General features: G+C 36.5%; 1 protein-coding gene across 1 annotated transcript in view; it reads right to left on the reverse strand.

The window, feature by feature from the left end:
• The window catches only part of EYS (eyes shut homolog), a 1591612-nt gene that overhangs the window by 802489 nt on the left and 764743 nt on the right, over positions 1-24380 (reverse strand). Inside the window, exons 21-22 of the mRNA XM_060115102.1 lie at positions 15318-15442; positions 2078-2202 (exon numbers count right to left, since the gene is read on the reverse strand). Coding sequence (XP_059971085.1) covers positions 2078-2202; positions 15318-15442 — 250 coding nt within the window. The remainder of the gene's footprint in view (positions 1-2077; positions 2203-15317; positions 15443-24380) is intronic.

The following is a 24380-nucleotide window of genomic DNA, read 5'->3' on the forward strand; positions in this document are numbered from 1 at the left end:
TTTTATAAAACTGTATGTTTTTTAGGATATTTTTTACATTGTCAACATATACCTCAAAGGAATTTTAAAGATATTTGGTAGTAAATTCTTCTTGTTTAACAAAAAAATCGATAAAATGATCATTTCTTTTCTAATTATTTAGATTTCTATATACCAGCTGTATTAGCAGCATAATTTACTTAAATAAAGGCTATAGTTCAGTCTTCTCTTTCTACTGACTCCTTGAGGAAGCTATTATTGACATAATCTGAGGTGATACGAAAATAATTTCTTGGCACTGAATACCTCCCACACTCAGTTGTCAGAGTGCCTGAAATTCTTCCTCAAAGATCATCCTCCTGAGATCACTAAGGGAAAATCCTTTCCCCAGGGCAAAGCCTGGACTGGAGGATTCTCAGAGAAAGGAAGACAATGGTTCTGTTTTAGTTTACCCACATTCATCTCAGACAGATTGGACTTATACCCAGGATTTCTCAAATTCTTGTATTCTGATGATAGGTATCTACCATTTTTCTGTTCAATTCCTTAACCACTTCTGGGCACTCCTGCTTCTGATCCTCCAGCTCTGAGGAGTCCCCTGCCCCATTCATATCTGGGCATCTTTCTTCAGCACTGGCCAGGCCTCGAATTTCTTGAAGTGTGATTCCTTAACACTACACCTGACTGGATATCCTCTCTAATTATTTAACCTTAATCTTGGTTAAGACTGGTCTATCATTAATCAAATTTATAAATATATATTTTTTATTTTTAAATTTATTTTTATTTTATTTTTTTATCTTTTGACTGTGGTGGGTCTTCATTGTGGTGTGCGGGCTTCCTCTAGTTGTGGCGAGTGGGGGCTCTTCTTCGTTGCAGTGTGTGGGCTACTCATTGTGGAGGCTTCTCTTGTTGCAGAGCATGGGCTCTAGGCATGGGGGTTTCAGTAGTTGTGGCATGCGGGCTCGGTAGTTATGGCTTGAGGGCTCTAGAGCGCAAGCTCAGTAGCTGTGGTGCATGGGCTTAGTTGCTCCACGGCATGTGGGATCTTCCCGGACAAGGGCTTGAACCCTTGTCCCCTCCTTTGGCAGGCAGATTCTTGACAACTGCACCACCAGGGAAGCCCTATTTTTTTTTTTTTTTTTTTTTTTTTTTTTGCGGTACACGGGCCTCTCATGTTGTGGCCTCTCCCGTTGCAGAGCACAGGCTCCGGATGCGCAGGCTCAGCGGCCATGGCTCACGGGCCCAGCTGCTCCGCGGCATGTGGGATCTTCCCAGACCGGGGCACGAACCTGTGTCCCCTGCATCGGCAGGCAGACTCTCAACCACTGCGCCACCAGGGAAGCCCGGGAAGCCCTATTTTTAAATTTTATATTGGAGTATAGTTGATTTACTATGTTGTGGTAGTTTCAGGTGTATGGCAAAGTGATTTAGCTATACATATACATATATATATATACATTTTATAAATATACATTTAGAGTTCCTGGCAACACAGTCTTGCCAATTGCTCTTCCCTTACTATCAATATATTCATATGCTGTGGCCAGCTTTAATAAAGGATTGTGGTCAAAAGCTGTCTTTTAATAGTGATATTTCTACCAGGTAAGTCTATTCTAGTGCTAATGGAATCACCTGTTCAAATTTGCCAAAGAAGGAGATTCATCCTCCCCAGACACACTATTCTCTGAGCTCAGCCCTGGAAGCAGTGCTATGTCATTGAGCAAAATGGAGGTTCTGCCAATACCCTGATGATATTAAGTAATTCCTCCCTGGCATTAAAAAGAAAAATGTTTAGCTCAAATATAAGAATTCTTTGCCCTTTAATGTTTTAATGCATTTGGTCACTTGCACCTTCGTATAGATCAGTTTCTCAGAATGCTTTTCTCCTGAGAGGAAGGGCTGAAGCTGCATGTGATGGATAGAAGAAGGGAAAGGGAATGGTGAGAAAAACACAGTAAGTGCAGACAGAGAAGGAGAGAGGTACTGAGAGGAACGTCTCCAACCTCCATTTGTCACCATGCAACATTCCAGTATTTCCTCTCGTTCAAAGATGATGAAAAAAAGGATCACAACAAAACCCATCAGGAAGTTTTACCATAAGTCCAGGTGTGCATAAGCATGGCAAGCCATCACTGTGTTCATTTCCTCTGCACATTCCATGAACATGAAGTTTGGAAAGGCACTCATAAAGTTCTTTCTCACAGGGACGTCCTGATCTTCCTGTTAACACAATAACAAAACAGAGATTCAACTCTTAATAATAGTTGTAAGGATAATAGCTTATATATATACATACACACACACACACACACACACACACACACACATATATATATACACATATATATATATAGTTTCAATTAAATTCTTAATAATAATAATAGTAAGGAGAATAGCTTAATAATAATTCAATTAATAATAATAATAGAAAGGAGACTAGCATATATACATGTATATAGTTTATATACACTCCTACTCTATGTTATATTTGTGCTAGGTATTTAATATAAACTGTTTCAATTATCTTTATAATCATTCTATCAAGTAGCTATTATTATTATCTCTATTTATTAGCTGGAAAAATTAAATTAAGAGAAGACAAATAATTTGCCCTAAAATCATACAGTGTGTAGAAATGGAAGCAAATATATGTGAAATAAAGTTTCATATTGTACCTTTGGTGTCATTCTACATTCCACATCTAAACTTTTTTACATATTTACTTTGGAATAGATACGTAGAAGAGAATGGAATAAACACACCCCATAATTCCATTTAAAATGAATCTTAAATTCAAAGGAAAGCAATTATTACAGATTTCCCAATATGAAATGTTTTCTTGTAATACTCATAGTGTTTTACAGTTAGTATTTCTTAAGCTGTAGTTCTAAAGAATACAAATATTATGTTTTTGTTCAGCTGACTACTGTCTGTAAGAATTCTCCTTAAACATGAGATCTAATTTTCCACACTAAAACACTGTGTGTTTGTCTCCTGTTTGATATTTTCCAGAATTTTAACATGAAACCAGCACCAACATTGCTAAACTACACACACAATATCTGAGCTGTGGTTTACTAGGTGCATATTAGAAGCAGTTTGAAACCATTGATTCTTTCTTATGGGGCAACTATTTATAATAAATCAGTATGTTTAAGAACATGTTAACCTGAATATACTATTCCACATAGGGATGAAAGATCTACAGAAACAACTGTCACTACTCCTTGATGACCTATGTGAACTTTAAAGCAACTTTTAAAATTTTATTTGTCTATGTATTATCTCACAGCATTTAATCTGAACTCTGGCTAGTGGGAAATTCAGTCTTATTCTTGTTCCCACTTAGCAATATATTCTCACCTTTCTCCCTGATAAATTGTATGAGAACAATTAAATAAGTATTCTGGGGTGTTTAGAAATGATTTTTACATATAATGTGTTATATATATATATATCATGTGGTTGTTGGCAATCTGTATATCTTCTTTGGAGAAATGTCTATTTAGGACTTCTGCCCATTTTTGGATTGGGTTATCTATTTTTTTTGATATTGAGCTGCATGAGCTGCTTGTATATTTTGGACATTAATTCTTTGTCAGTTTCTTCTTTTGCAAATATTTTCTCCCGTTCTGAGGGTTGTCTTTTTGTCTTGTTTATGGTTTCTTTTGCTGTGCAAAAGCTTTGAAGTTTCATTAGATCTCTGTGTTCACTTTTGTTTCTATTTTCATTACTCTAGGAGGTGGGTCAAAGAAAATCTTGCTGTGATTTATGTCAAAGAGCATTCTGCCTATGTTTTCCTCTAAGAGTTTTATAGTGTCCTGTCTTACATTTAAGTCTGTAATCCATTTTGAGTTTATGTTTGTGAGTGGTGTTAGGGAGTGTTCTAATTTCATTATTTTCCATTAGCTTTCCAGTTTTCCCAGCACCACTTATTGAAGAGGCTGTCTTTTCTCCATTGTATATCCTTGCCTCCTTCTTCATAGATTAGTTGGACATAGGTGCATGGGTTTATCTCTGGGCTTTCTATCCTGTTCCATTGATCTATATTTCTGTTTTTGTGCCAGTACCATATTGTCTTGATTACTGTAGCTTTGTAGTATAGTCTTAAGTCCGGGAGTCTGATTCCTCCAGCTCCATTTTTTTTTTCCTCAGGATTGCCTTAGCTATTTGGGGTCTTTTGTGTCTGCATACAATTTTAAGATTTTTTGTTCTAGTTCTGTAAAAAATGCCATGGGTAATTTGATAGGGATTGCATTGAATCTGTAGATTGCTTTGGATAGTATAGTCATTTTCACAATATTGATTCTTCCAATCCAAGAACATGGTATATATCTCCATCTGTTTGTTTCACCTTTGATTTCTTTCATCAGTGTCTTGTAGTTTTCTGAAATCAGGTCTTTTGTGTCCTTAGGTAGGTTTATTCCTAGGTATTTTATCCTTTTTGTTTTAATGGTGAATGGGATTGTTTCCTTAATTTATTTTTCTGATCTTTTGTTGTCAGTGTATAGGAATGCAGAATATTTCTGTGCATTGATTTTGTATCCTGCAACTTTATCAATTCATTGATTAGCTCTAGTAGTCTTCTGTTGGCATCTTTAGGATTATCCGTGTATAGTATCATGTCATCCATGATAGTGACAGGTTTACTTGTTTTCCAGTTTGTATTCCTTTTATTTCTTTTCCTTCTCTGATTGCTGTGGCAAAAACTTCCAAAACTATGTTGAATAATAGTGGTAAGAATGGACATCCTCTCGTGTTCCTGATCTTACAGCAAATGTTTTCAGTTTTTCACATTTGAGAATGATGTTTGCTGTGGGTTTGTCATATATGGCCTTTATTATGTTGAGGTAGGTTTCCTCTATGCCCACTTTCTGGAGACTTTTTATCATAAATGGGTGTTGAATTTTGTCAAAAGATTTATCTATTTCTACTGAGATGATCACAGGGTTTTTAGTATTCAATTTGTTAATATGGGGTATCATGTTAAGTGGTTTGCATATATTGAAGAATCCTTGCATCCCTGGGATAAATCCCACTTGACCATGGTGTATGATCCTTTTAATGTGTTGTTGGATTTGATTCTGTTTGCTAGTATTTTGTTGAGGATTTTTTCATTATCTTCATCAGTGATATTGGTCTGTAAATTTATTTTTTTTTTGTACTCTCTTTGGTATCAGGGTAATGGTGGTCATCTAGAATGAGTTTGGGAGTGTTCCTTTCTCTGCAATTTTTGGGAAGCATTTGAGAACGATGGGTGTTAGCTCTACTCTAAATGTTTGAGAGAATTCACCTGTGAAGCCATCTGGTCCTGGACTTTTATTTTTTTGTTTTGTTTTATAACAAATTTAATCAGTTATACACATACATATGTTCCCATATCCTCTCCCTTTTGCGTCTCCCTCCCACCCTCCCTATCCCACCCCTCCAGGCGGTCACAAAGCACCGAGCTGATCTCCCTGTGCTATGCGGCTGCTTCCCACTAGCTATCTACCTTACGTTTGGTAGTGTATATATGTCCATGCCGCTCTTTCACTTTGTCACAGCTTACCCTTCCCCCTCCCCATATCCTCAAGTCCATGCTCTAGTAGGTCTGTGTCTTTATTCCTGTCTTACTCCTAGGTTCTTGATGACATTTTTTTTCTTAAATTCCATATATATGTGTCAGCATACAGTATTTGTCTTTCTCTTTCTGACTTACTTCACTCTGTATGACAGACTCTAGGTCCATCCACCTCATTACAAATAGCTCAATTTCATTTCTTTTTATGGTTGAGTAATATTCCATTGTGTATATGTGCCACATCTTCTTTACCCATTCATCCGATGATGGACACTTAGGTTGTTTCCATCTCCGGGCTATTGTAAATAGGGCTGCTATGAACATTTTGGTACATGTCTCTTTTTGAATTATGGTTTTCTCAGGGTATATGCCCAGTAGTGGGATTGCTGGGTCATATGGTAGTTCTATTTGTAGTTTTTTAAGGAACCTCCATACCGTTCTCCATAGTGGCTGTACCAATTCACATTCCCACCAGCAGGGCAAGAGTGTTCCCTTTTCTCCACACCCTCTCCAGCATTTATTGTTTCTAGATTTCTTGATGATGGCCATTCTGACTGGTGTGAGATGATATCTCATTGTAGTTTTGATTTGCATTTCTCTAATGAGTAAAGATGTTGAGCATCCTTTCATGTATTTGTTGGCAGTCTGTATATCTTCTGTGGAGAAATGTCTATTTAAGTCTTCTGCCCATTTTTGAATTGGGTTGTTTGTTTTTTTGTCATTGAGCTGCATGAGCTGCTTATAAATTTTAGAGATTAATCCTTTGTCAGTTGCTTCATTTGCAAATATTTTCTCCCATTCTGAGGGTTGTCTTTTGCTCTTGTTTATGGTTTCCTTTGCTGTGCAAAGGCTTTTAAGTTTCATTAGGTCCCATGTGTTTATTTTTGTCTTTATTTCCATTTCTCTAGGAGGTGGGTCAAAAAGGATCTTGCTGTGATTTATGTCATAGAGTGTACTGCCTATGTTTTCCTCTAAGAGTTTGATAGTGTCTGGCCTTACATTTAGGTCTTTAATCCATTTTGAGCTTATTTTTGTGTATGGTGTTAGGAAGTGATCTAATCTCATACTTTTACATGTCCCTGTCCAGTTTTCCCAGCACCACTTATTGAAGAGACTGTCCTATCTCCACTGTACATTCCTGCCTCCTTATCAAAGATAAGGTGACCATATGTCCGCGGGTTTATCTCTGGGCTTTCTATCCTTTTCCATTGATCTATCTTTCTGTTTTTGTGCCAGTACCATACTGTCTTGATTACTGTAGCTTTGTAGTATAGTCTGAAGTCAGGGAGCCTGATTCCTCCAGCTCCATTTTTCGTTCTCAAGATTGCTTTGGCTATTCGGGGTCTTTTGTGTTTCCATACAAATTGTGAAATTTTTTGTTCTAGTTCTGTGAAAAATGCCAGTGGTAGTTTGATAGGGATTGCATTGAATCTGTAGATTGCTTTGGGTAGTAGAGTCATTTTCACAATGTTGATTCTTCCAATCCAAGAACATGGTACATCTCTCCATCTATTTGTATCATCTTTAATTTCTTTCATCAGTTTCTTATAATTTTCTGCATACAGGTCTTTTGTCTCCTTAGGTAGGTTGAGGACGATGCTGGCTGTGGGTTTGTCATATATGGCCTCTATTATGTTGAGGAAAGTTCCCTCTATGCCTACTTTCTGCAGGGTTTTTATCATAAATGGGTGTTGAATTTTGTCGAAAGCTTTCTCTGCATCTATTGAGATGATCATATGGTTTTTCTCCTTCAATTTGTTAATATGGTGTATCACGTTGATTGATTTGCATATATTGAAGAATCCTTGCATTCCTGGGATAAACCCCACTTGATCATGGTGTATGATCCTTTTAATGTGCTGTTGGATTCTGTTTGCTAGTATTTTGTTGAGGATTTTTGCATCTAAGTTCATCAGTGATATTGGCCTGTAGTTTTCTTTCTTTGTGACATCCTTGTCTGGTTTTGGTTTCAAGGTGATGGTGGCCTCGTAGAATGAGTTTGGGAGTGTTCCTCCCTCTGCTATATTTTAGAAGAGTTTGAGAAGGATAGGTGTTAGCTTTTCTCTAAATGCTTGATAGAATTCGCCTGTGAAGCCATCTGGTCCTGGACTTTTGTTTGTTGTAAGACTTTTTTTATCACAGTTTCAATTTCAGTGCTTGTGATTGGTCTGTTCATATTTTCTATTTCTTCCTGATTCAGTCTTGGCAGGTTGTGCATTTCTAAGAATTTGTCCATTTCTTCCAAGTTGTCCATTTTATTGGAATAAACTTGCTTATAGTAATCTCTCATGGTCCTTTGTATTTCTGCAGTGTCAGTTGTTACTTCTCCCTTTTCAATTCTAATTCTATTGATTTGAGTCTTCTCCCTTTTTTTCTTGATGAGTCTGGCTAATGGTTTATCAATTTTGTTTATTTTCTCAAAGAACCAGTTTTTAGTTTTATTGATGTTTGCTATCATTTCCTTCATTTCTTTTTCATTTATTTCTGATCTGATTTTTATGATTTCTTTCCTTCTGCTAACTTTGGGATGTTTTTGTTCTTCTTTCTCTAATTGCTTTAGGTGTAAGGTTAGGTTGTTTATTCGAGATGTTTCCTGTTTCTTAAGGTGGGATTGTATTGCTACAAACTTCCCTCTTAGAACTGCTTTTGCTGCATCCCACGGGGTTTGGGTCGTCGTGTCTCCATTGTCATTTGTTTCTAGGTATTTTTTAATTTCCTCTTTGATTTCTTCAGTGATCACTTCGTTATTAAGTAGTGTATTGTTTAGCCTCCATGTGTTTGTATGTTTTACAGCTCTTTTCCTGTAATTGATATCTGGTCTAATAACATTGTGGTTGGAAAAGATACTTGATACAATTTCAATTGTCTTAAATTTACCAAGGCTTGATTTGTGACCCAAGATATGATCTATCCTGGAGAATGTTCCATGAGCACTTGAGAAAAATGTGTATCCTGTTGTTTTTGGATGGAATGTCCTATAAATATCAATTAAGTCCATCTTGTTTAATGTATCATTTAAAGCTTGTGTTTCCTTATTTAGTTTCATTTTGGATGATCTGTCCATTGTTTAAAGTGGGGTGTTAAAGTCCCCTACTATGATTGTGTTACTGTCGATTTCTCCTTTTATGGCTGTTAGTATTTGCCTTATGTATTGAAGTGCTCCTCTGTTTTGTGCATAAATATTTACAATTTTTATATCTTCTTCTTGGATCAATCCCATGATCATTATGTAGTGTCCTTCTTTGTCTCTTCTAGTAGTCTTTATTTTAAAGTCTATTTTTTCTGATATGAGAATTGCTACTTCAGCTTTCTTTTGGTTTCCATTTGCATGTAATATCTTTTTCCATCCCCTTACTTTCAGTCTGTATGTGTCTCTAGGTCTGAAGTGGGTCTCTTGTAGACAGCATATATATGGGTCTTGTTTTTGTATCCATTCAGCCACTCTGTGTCTTTTGGTGGGAGTATTTAGTCCATTTACATTTAAGGTAATTATCGATATGTATGTTCCTATTCCCATTTTCTTAATTGATTTGGGTTCGTTATTGCAGCTATTTTCCTTTTGTTGTGTTTCTAGCCTAGAGAAGTTCCTTTAGCATTTGTTGTAAAGCTGGTTTGGTGGTGCTGGACTCTCTCAGCTTTTGCTTGTCTGTAAACATTTTAATTTCTCCATCAAAACTGAATGAGATCCTTGCTGGGTAGAGTAATCTTCGTTGCAGGTTTTTCTCCTTCATCACTTTAGTTATGTCCTGCCACTCCCTTCTGGCTTGTAGAGTTTCTGCTGAGAGATCAGCTGTTATCCTGTTGGGGATTCCCTTGTGTGTTATTTGTTGTTTTTCCCTTGCTGCTTTTAATATGATTTCTTTGTGTTTAATTTTTGACAGTTTGATTAATATGTGTCTTGGCGTATTTCTCCTTGGATTTATTCTGTATGGTACTCTCTGTGCCTCCTGGACTTGATTAACTATTTCCTTTCCCATATTAGGGAAGTTTTCAACTATAATCTCTTCAAATATTTTCTCAGTCCCTTTCTTTTTCTCTTCTTCTTCTGGAACCCCTATAATTCGAATGTTGGTGTGTTTAATGTTGTCCCAGAGGTCTCTGAGACTGTCCTCTGTTCTTTTCATTCTTTTTTCTCTATTTTGCTCTGCAGCAGTTATTTCCACTATTTTATCTTCCACCTCACTTATCCGTTCTTCTGCCTCAGTTATTCTGCTATTGATCCCATCTAGAGTATTTTTTATTTCATTTATTGTGTTTTTTTTGTTTGTTTGTTTGTTTGTTTTTTTTCTTTTTGCGGTATGCGGGCCTCTCACTGTTGTGGCCTCTCCCGTTGGGGAGCACAGGCTCCGGATGTGCAGGCCCAGCGTCCATGGCTCACGGGCCCAGCCGCTCTGCGGCATATGGGATCCTCCCAGACCGGGGCACGAACCCGTATCCCCTGCATCGGCAGGCAGACTCTTAACCACTGCGCCACCAGGGAGGCCCTATTGTGTTTTTAATCGATGCTTCATTCATCTTTAGTTCTTCTAGGTCCTTGTTAACTGTTTCTTGCATTTTGTCTATTCTATTTCCAAGATTTTGGATCTTGGAAATAGAATCTTGGATCATCTTTACCATCATTATTCTGAATTCTTTTTCATGTAGACTGCCTATTACCTCTTCATTTGTTAGGTCTGGTGGGTTTTTATCTTGCTCCTTCTCCTGCTGTGTGTTTTTCTGTCTTCTCATTTTGCTTATGTTACTGTGTTTGGGGTTTCCTTTTTGCAGGCTGCAGGTTCGTAGTTCCTGTTGTTTTTGGTGTCTGTCCCCAGTGGCTAAGGTTGGTTTAGTGGGTTGTGAGGTCTTCCTGGTGGGGGGGATTAGTGCCTGTGTTCTGGTGGATGAGGCTGGATCTTGTCTTTTTGGTGGGCTGGTTCACGTCTGGTGGTTTTTTTTGGGGTGTCTGTGGACTTTTTATTATTTTAGGTCACCTCTCTGCTAATGGGTGGCGTTGTGTTCCTGTCTTCCTAGTTGTTTGGCATAGGGTGTCCAGCACTGTAGATTGCTGGTCGTTGAGTGAAGCTGGGTGCTGGTGTTGAGATGGAGATCTCTGGAAGATTTTCGCCGTTTGATATTATGTGGAGCTGGTAGGTCTCTTGTGGACCAGGGTCCTGAAGTTGGCTCTCCCACCTCAGAGGCACAGCACTGACTCCTGGCTCCTCAATTTGGGACGATTTGTTGTCTATTCATGTATTCCACAGATGCAGCGTACATCAAGTTGATTGTGGAGCTTTAATCCGCTGCTTCTGAGGCTGCTGGGAGAGGTTTCCCTTTCTCTTCTTTGTTCTCATAGCTCCTGGGTCTCAGCTTTGGATTTGGCCCCACCTCTGCATGTGGGTCGCTGGAGGGCATCTGTTCTTCGCTCAGACAGGACAGGGTTAAAGGAGCAGCCTCTTTGGGGACTCTGGCTCACTCAGGCCTGGCGGGACGGAGGGGCACGGAGTGCGGCGCGAGCCTGCAGCCGCAGAGGTCGGCGTGATGTTGCACCAGCCCGAGGTGTGCCGTGCGTTCTCCCAGGGAAGCCGCCCCTGGATCCCGGGACCCCGGCAGTGGCGGGCTGCACAGGCTCCCGAAAGGGCAGTGTGGACAGTGACCTGCACTTGCACACAGGCTTCTTTGCGGTGGCAGCAGCAGCCCCAGTGTCCCACGCCCGTCTCTGGGCTCTGCGCTTTCAGCCGCGGCTCGCACCCATCTGTGGAGGCCCTTTAAGCAGCGCTCTTAATCCTCTCTCCTCGTGCACCAGGAAACCAAGAGGGAAGAAAAAGTCTCTTGCCTCTTCGGCAGCTCCAGAGTTTTCCCGGTCTCCCACCCGGCTAGCTGTGGCACATTAGCCCCCTTCAGGCTGAGTTCTCGCCGCCAACTCCAGTCCTCTCCCTGCGCTCTGACCAAAGCCCGAGCCTCAGCTTCCAGCGCTGCCCGCCCCGGCAGGCGAGCAGACAAGCCTCTCAGGCTGGTGAGTGCCACTCAGCACCACTCCTCTGTGCGGGAATCTCTCCGCTTTGCCCTACCCAGGTATGTGGGGAGTTTCTTGCCTTTTGGAAGGTGTGGGGTCTTCTGCCAGCGTTCAGTAGGTGTTCTGTAGGAGTTGTTCTATGTGTAGCTGTATTTCTGGTATATCCGTGGGGAGGAACGTGATCTCCCCATCTTACTCTTCTGCCATCTTACCCAGAAGTCCTGGACTTTTGTTTGTTGGAAGATTTTTAATCACAGTTTCAATTTCATTGCTTGTGATTAGTCTGTTCATGTTTTCTATTTCTTCCTGGTTTAATCTTGTAAGGTTATACCTTTCTAAGAATCCGTCCATTTCTTCCAGGCTGTTCATTTTATTGGCATAAATTTGCTGTAGTAGTCTCTTATGATCCTTTGTATTTCTGTGGTGTCCAATGTAACTTCACCTTTTTCATTTCTAATTTTACTGATTTGAGTACTCTCTCTCTTTTTCTTGATGATTCTGGCTAAAAGTTTGTCAATTTTGTTTATCTCCTCAAATAACCAGCTTTTAGTTTTATTGATCTTTGCTATTGTTTCTTTTTTCTATTTCATTTATTTCTTCTCTGATCTTTATGATTCCTTTCCTTCTACTAACTTTGGAGTTTGTTTGTTCTTCTTTCTATAGTTCCTTTAGGTGTAAGATTAGATTGTTTGAGATTTTTCTGTTTCTTCAGGTAGGATTGTATTGCTATAAACTTCCTTCTTACAACATCTTTTGCTGCATCCCATAGGTTTTGGATTGTCATGTTTTCATTGTCATTTGTTTCTAAGTATATTTTAATTTCCTCTTTGATTTTATCAGAGATCCATTGGTTATTTAGTGAAGTATTGTTTAGCCTCCATGTATGTGTGATTTTTACATTTTTTCCTTGTAATTTATTTCTAATCTCATAGCATTGTTGTTGGAAAAGATGCTTGATAGGATTTCAATTTTCTTAAATTTACCGAGGCATGATTTGTGACCCAAGATGTGATCTATCCTGGATCATGTCCCATGTGCCCTTGAGAAGAAAGTGTAATCTGCTCTTTTCAGATGGAATGTCCTATAAATATCAATTACATCTATCTGGTCTATTGTGTCATTTACAGCTTGTGTGTCCTTATTAATTTTCTGTCTGGATGATCTGTCCATTGGTGTTAGTGAGGTGTTAAAGTCCCCTAATATTATTGTGTTACTGTTGATTTCCTCTTCTATAGCTGTTAGCATTTGCCTTATGTGTTGAGGTGCTCCTATGTTGGGTGCATAGATATTTATAATTGTTATATCTTCTTCTTGGATTGATCCCTTGATCATTATGTAGTGTCCTTCCTTGTCTCTTGTAACACTCTTTATTTTAAATCTATTTTATCTGATATGAGTATTGCAAGTCCAGGTTTCTTTTGATTTCCATTTGCATGGAATATCTTTTTCTATCCCCTCACTTTCAGTCTGTATGTGTCCCTTGGTCTGAAGTGGGTCTGTTGTCGACAGCATATATATGGGTCTTGCTTTTGTATTCATTGATTAAGCCTGTGTCTTTTGGTTGGAGAATTTAATCCATTTACATTCAAGGCAATTATCAATATGTTTATTCCTATTACCATTTTCTTAATTGTTTTGCATTTGTTTTTGTAGGTTCTTTCCTTCTCTTATGTTTCCTAGTTAGAGAAGTTTCTTTAGCAATTCTTGTAGAGCTTGTTTGGTGATGCTGAACTATATTAGCTTTTGCTTGTCTGTAAAGCTTTTTATTTCCCCATCGAATCTGAATGAGATCCTTGTCATGTAGAGTAATTGTGGTTGTAGTTTCTTCCCTTACATCACTTTAAATATATGGTGCAATTCCCTTCTGGCTTCTAGAGTTTCTGCTGAGAAATCAGCTGTTAACCTTATGGGAGTTCCCTTCTATTTTATTTGTCTCTTTTCCCTTGTTGCTTTGAATAATTTGTCTTTAATTTTTGTCAGTTTGATTACTCTGTGTCTTGGCATGTTTCTCCTTGGGTTTTTCCTTTATGGGACTCTCTGTACTCCCTGGACATGACTGGCTATTTCCTTTCCTTGTTAGGGAAGTTTTTTACTATAATCACTTCATATATTTTCTCAGGTCCTTTCTCTCTCTCTTCTCCTTCTGGGACCCCTATTATGTGAAAGTTGTTGCATTTAATATTGTCCCAGAGTTCTCTTAGGCTGGCTTCATTTCTTTTCTTTCTTTCTTTTTTTTTTTTACATATTTATTGGAGTATAATTGCTTTACAATGGTGTGTTAGTTTCTGCTTTATAACAAAGTGAATCAGTTATACTCATACATATGTTCCCATATCTCTTCCCTCTTGCATCTCCCTCCCTCCCACCCTCCCTATCTTCATTTTTTTTCATTCATTTTTCTTTAATCTGTTCTGCAGCATTGAATTCCACCATTCTGTCTTCCAGGTCACTTTTCCTTTCTCCTGCCTCAGTTATCCTGCTATTGATTCCTTCTAGTTTATTTTTCACTTCAGTTATTATATTGTTCATCTGTTTGTTTATTATTTAATTCTTCTAAGTGTTTGTTGTTTAATTCTTCTAGGTCATTGTCAACCATTTCTTACCTCTTCTTGATCTTTGTCTCCATTCTTTTTCTGAGGTCGTGGATCATCTTCACTATCATTTTTTGAATTATTTTTCTAGAAGGTTGCCTATCTCCACTTCATTTAGTTGTTTTTCTGGGGTTTTATCTTATTCCTTCATCTGGTATATAGCCCTCTGCCTTTTCATCTTGTCTATATTTCTGTGAATGTGATTTTCATTCCACAGTCAGCAGGATTGTAGTTCTTCTTGCTTCTGCTGTCTGAGAAAGATTTTTTTTGGGGGGAAAGCAAAAGCCTTTAAATGGTATTTCTTTCTCCTATCAGAGCATTGTAAGTTTTATTCTACTTCTTTTATCTGTAAGAATTATTGGCTGTTATTTCCTTTGGGGATTCAAATCACCAGGATCCCAGAACTCTGGGGTATCCACAAGCTGTCTTAAGTCTTCTCTGGGGTTTGTGAATAGTGAGAATTCTTTTTTAGTGACCAAAAATATCCCCCATATATATTCTTGTGAGACTATTATTGCTCAAGGAAATTCATGTATTCAACATCATTTTGGGGTGGATGAAACTAAATTTTGAAGGTAAGATGAGTGATAGAAGTCACAGGTAGAAAGCAACAAATCTGAAAGTTTAGAAAACTAGAGGAAAGAGAGGGAAGAAGACTCCTGGACTCAACTTGTTTATATCAGTATACAGTTAAAGATAATATGAGCAAAGGCAGCAATGGCCCAAAAGACCTGTTGTTAATAAAAAAGTTCCCCTTGAATAAAATCATTTCACCCAACTTGTCCATCTCTATACTGATGATCATTGGCAGTAATAATAATGTAAATATTAATGAACTAGCTTTTACAAAGGACGTGTTGTGCACCAGACACAATGGATATAGATAAAAATCAGGAATTTGAAGCTTACATAAATTTTGAAAATACCTGTAGTGAGATACCATGATCTAAGCAACAGGATTTCTTGCTGATAACCTAAAGGATTGATTACTAGTATCACAGAACAATGATTTCATATGTTTTAAGTGTGATCATCACTTAGAAGCTGGTTGATAGTCAACAACATTATTGGTGAGTTGATTGTCAAAATTGTATTGTACAAACACACACATATACAATACACATATATAAATACATATATTTTGTAAATAAATGTGACATTTGCATGATCAGTACTTTTTCATAATTACCTTGTTGACATTTGCAAATATATCCATTGATGTGATCCTCACAGTTCACACCATTTAGGCATGGTGATGAAGAACTTTCATTTATGTTAATTTCACAAAATTTCCCAGAAAATCCAGGGAGACATCTAAGAAAGAAAAGTGAAAAATACATATCTCTATAAAATACACATGAGTCCATATTGTAGAGTTAATATTTGCCAAATTAATAATAAAATTAAGGACATGAAGTAGTAATTTATTTATTATTAAAGACATGAAGTAGTCATTTATTATAAAATTAAGGACATGCAGTAGTCATTTATTATCAACTACTATTTATTAGTAGTTGATTTATGAGAGATAATTTATGAATATCTATTAGTGTTTTCAGTGAAATTAAGGCCAATTGATCTAAAAGCAACCATAGCCACAAAGAAAAAGGGAAAATAAAAAGACTCAGGAATCCTAGATCTAAATCACTGTAGACTTTACTCTTTCCATTCTATTTTAAACATAGGTAGCTTGGTATATACGTATGTGTGCATGAATACATGTATGTGTGTACTATAAAATACCTATGCCTATACTATAGAAAATATTGACTAAGGTTGATTACAGGACAGTCAGTAAACGTTTAGAATAAAGGTAAGCTTGATAATTATATACAGTGTTTCACAAATATTTAAATATAAAATAATTCCTTAGTGATCTGTTTTAGCCAAAAACCTGATCATATTTACTTAAATTTATAAAATAAGTAATTTTAGGGGCTTCCCTGGTGGTGCAGTGGTTGAGAATCTGCCTGCCGATGTGGGGGACACGGGTTCATGCTCCGGTCTGGGAAGATCCCACATGCCGTGGAGCGGCTGGGCCCGTGAGCCATGGCCGCTGGGCCTGCGCATCCAGAGCCTGTGCTCTGCAACAGGAGAGGCCACAACAGTGAGAGGCCCGTGTACCAAAAAAAAAAAGTAATTTTAAATTTAGCATGTAACTGAAACTGATATAGAATACATTATAACATTTAAAATATTGGTTGTGCTTATCCTTAGTTTGATAGAAATGTCACCTTTCACCTTGGAATTCCCTCATTCAGATGAGTTTTCAGAGCTCCAACCACATGTAGTTGGGAACCTGCCTTGAGGGAATAGAAAGGAGTGAACTGTGGCCCCAAAACAGTACGTTTAAGTCCTAAAAGCACTCAGTGCCTGTGAATGACCTTATTTGGAAAAACGGTCTTTGCACATGCAATTAAGGATCTTGAGGTGACATCACAGTGAATTAACTGGGTGTGTCCTAAATCCAAAGACACATGTTCTTATAAAGAGGAGACACAGGGACACACAGGAAAGTAGGCCATGTAAAGAAAGAGGAAGAGCTTGTGTCGTGCAACCCCAAGACAGGGAGCACATGGACCTTCTAGAAGCTTCAAAAGTAGGGTTGTTAATATATATATATGTATAGTGTTCAATGTTCATGACAGTTACACATTTACTGAATGCCTACAACATGAGAGATCTTTCAAAAAAGCTAAATATAAACTTATAGGTACATATAATATATGTACATATATTTTCACTCACTGCCATTGCCCAGCATCATGAGAGAGTTTGTACCCCATATAGCTTGCCAGGGAAAAAAATCAAAATTCAAAATTCAGAGTATGGTTTCTACTGAATGTGTATGGCTTTTGCACCATTGTAAAGTCAAAACATTGTTAAGTCAACCATTGTAATTTGGGCACCATTTTTACTTGAAACTGCCAAATTTAAATTTTAAAAAGTCAAAGATAACTTTGTGTGTGTGTGTATATATATATATATATATATATATATATATATATATATAGTGTGTACATATATATGTATATATAGGATGTATATAAATATATAGTCAGGATGCATAGTTTATACTAGTGTCTCTGACACCTCCAGAGAGAGTGTGGCCTTGCCGACACCTTGATTTTTGATTTCTGGTCTCCACAGCTGTGACCAAATAAATTTCTGTTGTTTTAAGCCACCAAATCTGTGGTAATTTGTTACACCATCCCTAGGAAACAAATACAGAAATTGACATTATTAGTGTCTGTGTCTGCTCATGCAATTCCTCTCCATACTTTCTTTTGGGATATCATTATACAAAGCACTTAGATGTCAGTTGTCAAACCATGGTCCAGGAACTAATAGAGGATACACAAACATTGATTAAAGTGAAAAGTTCATGAGAGTTACATATTTGCTGAATGCCTACAACACTGCAAGTAGTTCAAATGACTGACACATGATGTGTGAGGGCACAGTCTGGGGTGATGCCAGTGAAAAAGGAAACATTAATAACTGGAGGTTAAGAAAATTATATAATTTTGGAACACAATTTTTACAGTAGCTAATAAACTGAAAACTTATTTACTAGTAATGTTTCTAAGGTCACAGCACTAGCAAATTGCACAGGTGGAATTTTTGTCTTAATTTTTATTGGAGTATAATTGATTTACAATGTTGTATTAATTTCAGGTGTACAGAAAAGTTAATCAGTTATACATATACATAGATACACTTTTTTTTTAGACTTTTTCCCTTATAGGCCATTACAGAGTACTAAGTAGAGTTCCCTGTGCTGTACAGTAGGTCCTTATTAGTTACCTGTTTTATATACAGTAGTGTGTATATGTCAATCCCAGCCTCCCAATTTATCCCCCTTCTTACCCTCTGGTTACCATAAGTTTGTGTTCTATACCTGTAACTCTATTTCTGTTCTGTAGATAAGTTCATTTCTACTTTTTTTTTCAGATTCCACATATAAGTGATATCATACGATATTTGTCATTGTCATTCTCTGTCTGATTTACTTCACTCACTTTGACAATCTCTAGGTCCTTTCAAGTTGGTGCAAATGACATTATTTCATTCATTTTTATGGCTGTACACTCATCCACAAGCCAAAGCTAGCCACTCTGTTTTATTTTGAGCAACTGGCTCTATTCAGCCAAAGCTAATAGATAACTCTATATTAAATGATCCAACATGTTAGCATGACCCCCAATATGTGGGACTGTCACTGGACCTAATTGAAAACTCTCTCCTGACCAACAAACAGTAAGACCTGTTTTAACTATGTATGGATTTATGAGCTCATTCTGCACAATCAAGGTGAAATCTTCAATATTAAATTATCATTGAGACCAAGAACCTCCTCTTTGTAGCACATAGGAATCAAAGATAATTCCCTTTCAAAGGAAATTCTTCATTGCTGGTGGTCCCTTACATGGAAAGTAAACAAAGTTGTGGCTTATTTGTTCATCACTGAAATGTTCATTTTTTTTTCCTTTAGTATCATAAATTGTTCATTAAAAAGAACAACTAAAGAAGATAGCGGTGCTGGTGGGGAGGGACAAATTAGGAGTTTGGGGTTAACATATACACAATACTATATATAAAATAGATAAACAACAAGGACCTACTGTATAGCACAGGGAACTATACTCAGTATCTTGTAATAAACTATAATGGAAAAGAATCTGATAAAGAATATAGATGAAAGAGAATCACTTTGCTATTACACTTGAAAGTAACACAGCATTGCAAATTAACTATACTATAATAATTTTTTGAATGCTCTATCAATTACATATTAGCCAACATTATATGAAATGCTTATTTGTCCACATTCTTATCCATCATCAATATTAATATTGTTTTTAACTTCCTCTGTAAATGAAATAAAAATTATGAGCTTTATAAGGTTTTTTTTTGGGGGGGAAGTAGGTTAGCATTTTTTTAAAATTCTTTCCAAAACTTCAGTTCCTATCACTTTATTATTATTTTTAACATCTTTATTGGAGTATAATTGCTTCACAATGTATGTTAGTTTCTGCTTTATAAAAAAGTGAAGCAGCTATACATATACATATATTCCCATATCTCCTCCCTCTTGCATCTCCCTCCCACACTCCCTATCCAACCCCTCTAGGTGTTCACAAAACAACGAGCTGATCTCCCTGCTCTATGCAGTTGCTTCCACTAGCTAACTGTTTTACATATGGTAGTGTATATATGTACATGCCACTCTCTCACTTTGTCCCAGCTTCCCCTTCCCCCTCCACACAGCCTCAAGTCCATTCTCTACATCTGCATCTTTATTCCTGTCCTGCATCTTGGTTCTTCAGAACCATTATTTTTGTTTTTGTTTTTAGATTCCATGTATATGTATTACCATATGGCACTTGTTTTTCTCTTGCTGACTTACTTCACTCTGCATAACAGTCTCTAGGTCCATCCACCTCACTACAAATAACTAAATTTCGTTTCCTTTTATTACTGAGTAATATTCCTTTGTATATATGTGCCACATCTTCTTTATCCATTCATCTGTTGATGGACACTTAGGTTGTTTCCATGCCCCAGCTATTGTAAATAGAGCTGCAATGAAAATTGTGGTACATGACTCCTTTTGAATTATGGTTTTCTCAGGGTATATGCCCAAGAGTGGGATTGCTGAGTCATTAAAGTAGTTCTATTTTTCTTTTTTTAAGGAACTCCATACTGTACTCCATAGTGGCTGTATCAATTTACCTTCCCACCAACAGTGCATGAGGGTTCCCTTCTCTCCACACCCTCTCCAGAATTTATTGTTTGTAGACTTTGTGATGATGGCCATTCTTTATATCTTCTTTGGAGAAATTTCTATTTAAGTCTTCAGACCATTTTTTGGATTAGGTTGTTTGTTTTCTTGATATTGAGCTGCAGGAGCTGCTTGTAAATTTTGGAGATTAATCTTTTGTCAGTTGCTTCATTTGCAAATATTTTCTCCCATTCTGAGGGTTGTCTTATCATCTTGTTTTTGGTTTCCTTTGCTGTGCAAAAGCTTTTAAGTTTCATTAGGTCCCATTTGTTTATTTTTGTTTTTATTTCCATTTCTCTAGGAGGTGGGTCGAAAAGGATCTTGTTGTGACTTATATCATAGAGTGTTCTGCCTATGTTTTCCTCTAAGCGTTTTATAGTGTCTGGCCTAACATTCAGGTCTTTAATCCATTTTGAGTTTATTTTTGTGTATGGTGTTAGGGAGTGTTCGAATTTCATTCTTTTACATGTAGCTGTCCAGTTTTCCCAGCACCACTTATTGAAGAGGCTGTCTTTTCTTCATTGTATATTTTTGCCTCCTTTATCAAAAATAAGGTAACCATATGTTCCTGGGTTTATCTCTGGGCTGTCTATCCTGTTCCATTGATCTATATTTCTGTTTTTGTGCCATTACCATACTGTCTTGATTACTGTAGCTTTGTAGTAGTGTCTGAAGTCAAGGAGCCTGATTCCTCCAGCTCCATTTTTTGTTCTCAAGATTGCTTTGGCTATTCGGGGCCTTTTGTGTTTCCATAAAAATTGTGAACTTTTTTGTTCTAGTTCTGTGAAAAATGCTATTGGTAGTTTGATAGGGATTACATTGAATCTGTAGATTGCTTTGTGTAGTACAGTCATTTTCACAATGTTGATTCTTCCAATCCAAGAACATGGTATATCTCTCCATCTGTGTGCATCAACTTTAATTTATTTTATCAGTGTCTTATAGGTTTTGCATACAGGTCTTTTGTCTCCTTAGATAGGTTTATTCCTAGGCATTTTATTCTTTTTGTTGCAGTGGTATATGGGAGTGTTTCCTTAATTTCCCTTTCAGGTTTTTCATCATTAATGTATAGGAATGCAAGAGATTTCTGTGCATTATTTTTTTATCCTGTTACTTTACCAAATTCATTGATTAGCTCCAGCAGTTTTCTGGTAGTATCTTTAGGATTCTCTATGTATAATCTCATGTCATCTGCAAACAGTGGCAGCTTTAACTCTTCTTTTCCAATTTGGATTCCTTTTATTTATTTTTCTTCTCTGATTGCTGTGGCTAAACCTTCCAAAACTATGTTGAATAATAATGGTGAGAGTGGACAACCTTCTTTTGTTCCTGATCATGGAGGAAATGTTTTCAGTTTTTCACCATTGAGAAATATGTTGGCTGTGGGGTTTTCATACATGATCTTTATTATGTTGAGGTAATATTACTAATGAACATAGATGCAAAAATCCTCAACAAAATACTAGTAAACAGAATCCAACAGCACCTTAAAATGATCATACACCATGATCAAGTGGCGTTTATCCCAAGAATTCAAGGATTATTCAATATATGCAAATCAATCAATGTGATAAACCATATTAACAACCTGAAGAAGAAAAAACATATGATCATCTCAATAGATGAAGAAAAAAGCTTTTGAGAAATTTCAACACCCATTTATGAAAAAAAATCCTCCAGAAAGTAGGCTAGCTTTTAAAAAAATTAACAGGCTATATTCTTAGAATTATTTTAGATTTATAGAAAAGTTGCAAAGGTAGACAGAGAGTTCCCATATACCCTGTTTCCCTTATGGTTAACATCTTACATTTATATGGTTCATTTGTCATAACTGATGACACAATATTGATAGATTATTATTACCTAAAGTCCATATATTATGGGGATGTACTTATTTTTTACCTAATGCCTTTTTTCATCTTTCAGGATCTTATCTAGGACACCACATTACATTTAGTTGTCATGTTTCCTTAGCCTCCTCTATACTGTAACAGTTTCTCTTACTTCTTTCTTTTTGATGATTTTGAGATTTTCAAAGGGTTTTGGTTAAGTATTTTATACAGTGTCCTTCAACTTGGGCTTATTTATTGCTTTACTTATGGTTGTTAAGGTGATATGGGTTTGGAGAATAAATACATCATAGGAAAGATTCATTCTCTCTAAATCATATCAAGTGTACCCTTTAGGAGGGGGTTGTTACACACATCCCTCATAAGGGGTGGGAAGTTATTCTCTATCTCCATAAGGGGAAAAAATCTACAAAATAATTTGAAACTTTTGAAATTAAAAGTTTTGCTGAGATTTTTGAGTGATAGTGCCTTGAATCTATAAATCAAGTTGGGAGGAAATAACACTCTAAAAATATAGATTGTTACAAGTAATGAATAAGGAATATCTTTATTTATTTAGATCATCTTTGAATAAGGAATATTTCTCAATATACTTAGATTATTTTTTTATTTCTTTCATCAGAGTTTTGTATTTTTCCACATACAGGTATTACAGATATTTTATTAGATGTAAACCTATGTGTTTTACTTTTGGATGGTTGCTATTGTAAGTGGTATTAATTTTCTGTTTCTTACTTTCCAAAATTCCAGTGTTCATTGGTAGAAAACAATTGACTTGTATATTGATCTTATATCCTGCAAACTTGCTATACTAGTTTATTTGTTCTAAGAGTGGATAAAAAAGTTAGTAGACTCCTTGGAGTTTTCTTCAGGGACATCTGTGAATAAAGACAATTCTACCTCATCTTGTCCAACCTATAAATATTTTATTTCTTGTCCTATCTGTAAATATTTTATTTTATTAGGTTAAGGAAGTTTCCTTTAATTCCTAGTTTTTTGACAGTTTTATCATGACTGGGCTTTGACTTTTCTAAATTATTTTTGTGTATCGATTAATATATTCAAGTATTTTTTTTATTTTTCATATGTTACTGTGATCATATGATAATATGGTAAAATGATACCTGAAATGATAATATGATGCCACGATTTATATGACTATGTTTTCTTAATCATTTGTTAATATGATGAATTGCACTAATTGATTTATGAATGTTAAATCAGCCTTGCTTTCCTGGAATGAACCACACTTGTTTATTTCAGGCTTGAACATAGTTATCTTCTTGTCATCTGCAAAGGGCCTATGATTTTTATTTTATTTTATTTTATTAATTATTTTATTTTTTTAATTTAAACTAGTACCCAATATTTTATTTTATTTTATTTTTTGAATTTTATTTTATTTATTTTTTTATACAGCAAGTTCTTATTAGTAATCCATTTTATACATATTAGTGTATATATGTCATGATTTTAATTTTAAGCTTTAAAAGTTAAACTTTTACTTTTTGTTCTTGTAAGTTTAGGTGATGTTCACATTTCTAGCTTGGATGATGAAAATATTCTGTAACTTCTTAAAATATGGAAATGCATAACAGTTTATAGACCTGTACTCCATGAAAATATTTATACCATGACAAGTAATAATGTTTAACATATGGGGGAATTGGGTATTTATATTGATATTAATGGTAATTTAATCTTATACACATCTATGCACTTTATAAACATTTTAATAGAATTTATGACAGATTGAAATAATATAGCCAATTTGTTTATCCAAAAAGATTTATTTTAAAAATACTAAGCAACTTTTGTCCTAACAAGTAAAAAGTTGAACAGATTGAAGTCAACTCCTCTTGGGTCCATAAAGCCAGCAATCCACTGACCACAAGACTGTAGAGACAGATGGAATACAGGGATTCCTGGCTTTGCTGTAGAGACTCAAGCAAGGAAAACACCTCAAGAATGAGATCCAGGGTAAGACAAATTTCACTGGAAGTAATGAACTGCTGGAGGCTCATTGTGGACAAGGCTGAGAGTTAAAAGTTCCATGAGGATCCAGTCATAAAGGGGCCTCTGGAATATTTAGAGATTTACCTCCAGAAGTTTGACCAGGTTCCCACAGTAAATATTAGAGAAAAATGCTCATCTGCTTTAGCAGGGGAGGGGAGAGGAATCATTTTGAAATATACCAGAGCACTCTGTTCTTCTTGACATGGCCTGCCCTCAGGGGAAACTAGTTAGCCAGACCCTATCCTACTGGGATACTATCAGAACTTAACTGACCTGGGGAAGGTAAAGGCCCAGTTCCAATCAGTTCTAGCTTTCCATGTGGGAGAAGGCAAATGCTAACTCCAGCCCACTCTAGCCATCCAGCCTTAGCTACAGGGGAGGAAAAAACTCAGAAACACTCACAGTCCAGAGCCATAGGCTCACTGACAACTGTGACCTACTCAGAAACCCTAGAACACTGCCTCTCCTTCTACACCTCACACCACATTATTAAACACCTATTTACTACAATGGAATAGTATTCAGTGCTGGAAAGAAATTAGTTATCAAGCTACGCCAAGGTATGGAGGAACCTTTAATACAAATTACTAAGTGAAATATG

This window comes from Mesoplodon densirostris, chromosome 12 (genome assembly GCF_025265405.1).
Source record: "Mesoplodon densirostris isolate mMesDen1 chromosome 12, mMesDen1 primary haplotype, whole genome shotgun sequence".
Taxonomy (NCBI): Eukaryota; Metazoa; Chordata; class Mammalia; order Artiodactyla; family Ziphiidae; genus Mesoplodon; species Mesoplodon densirostris.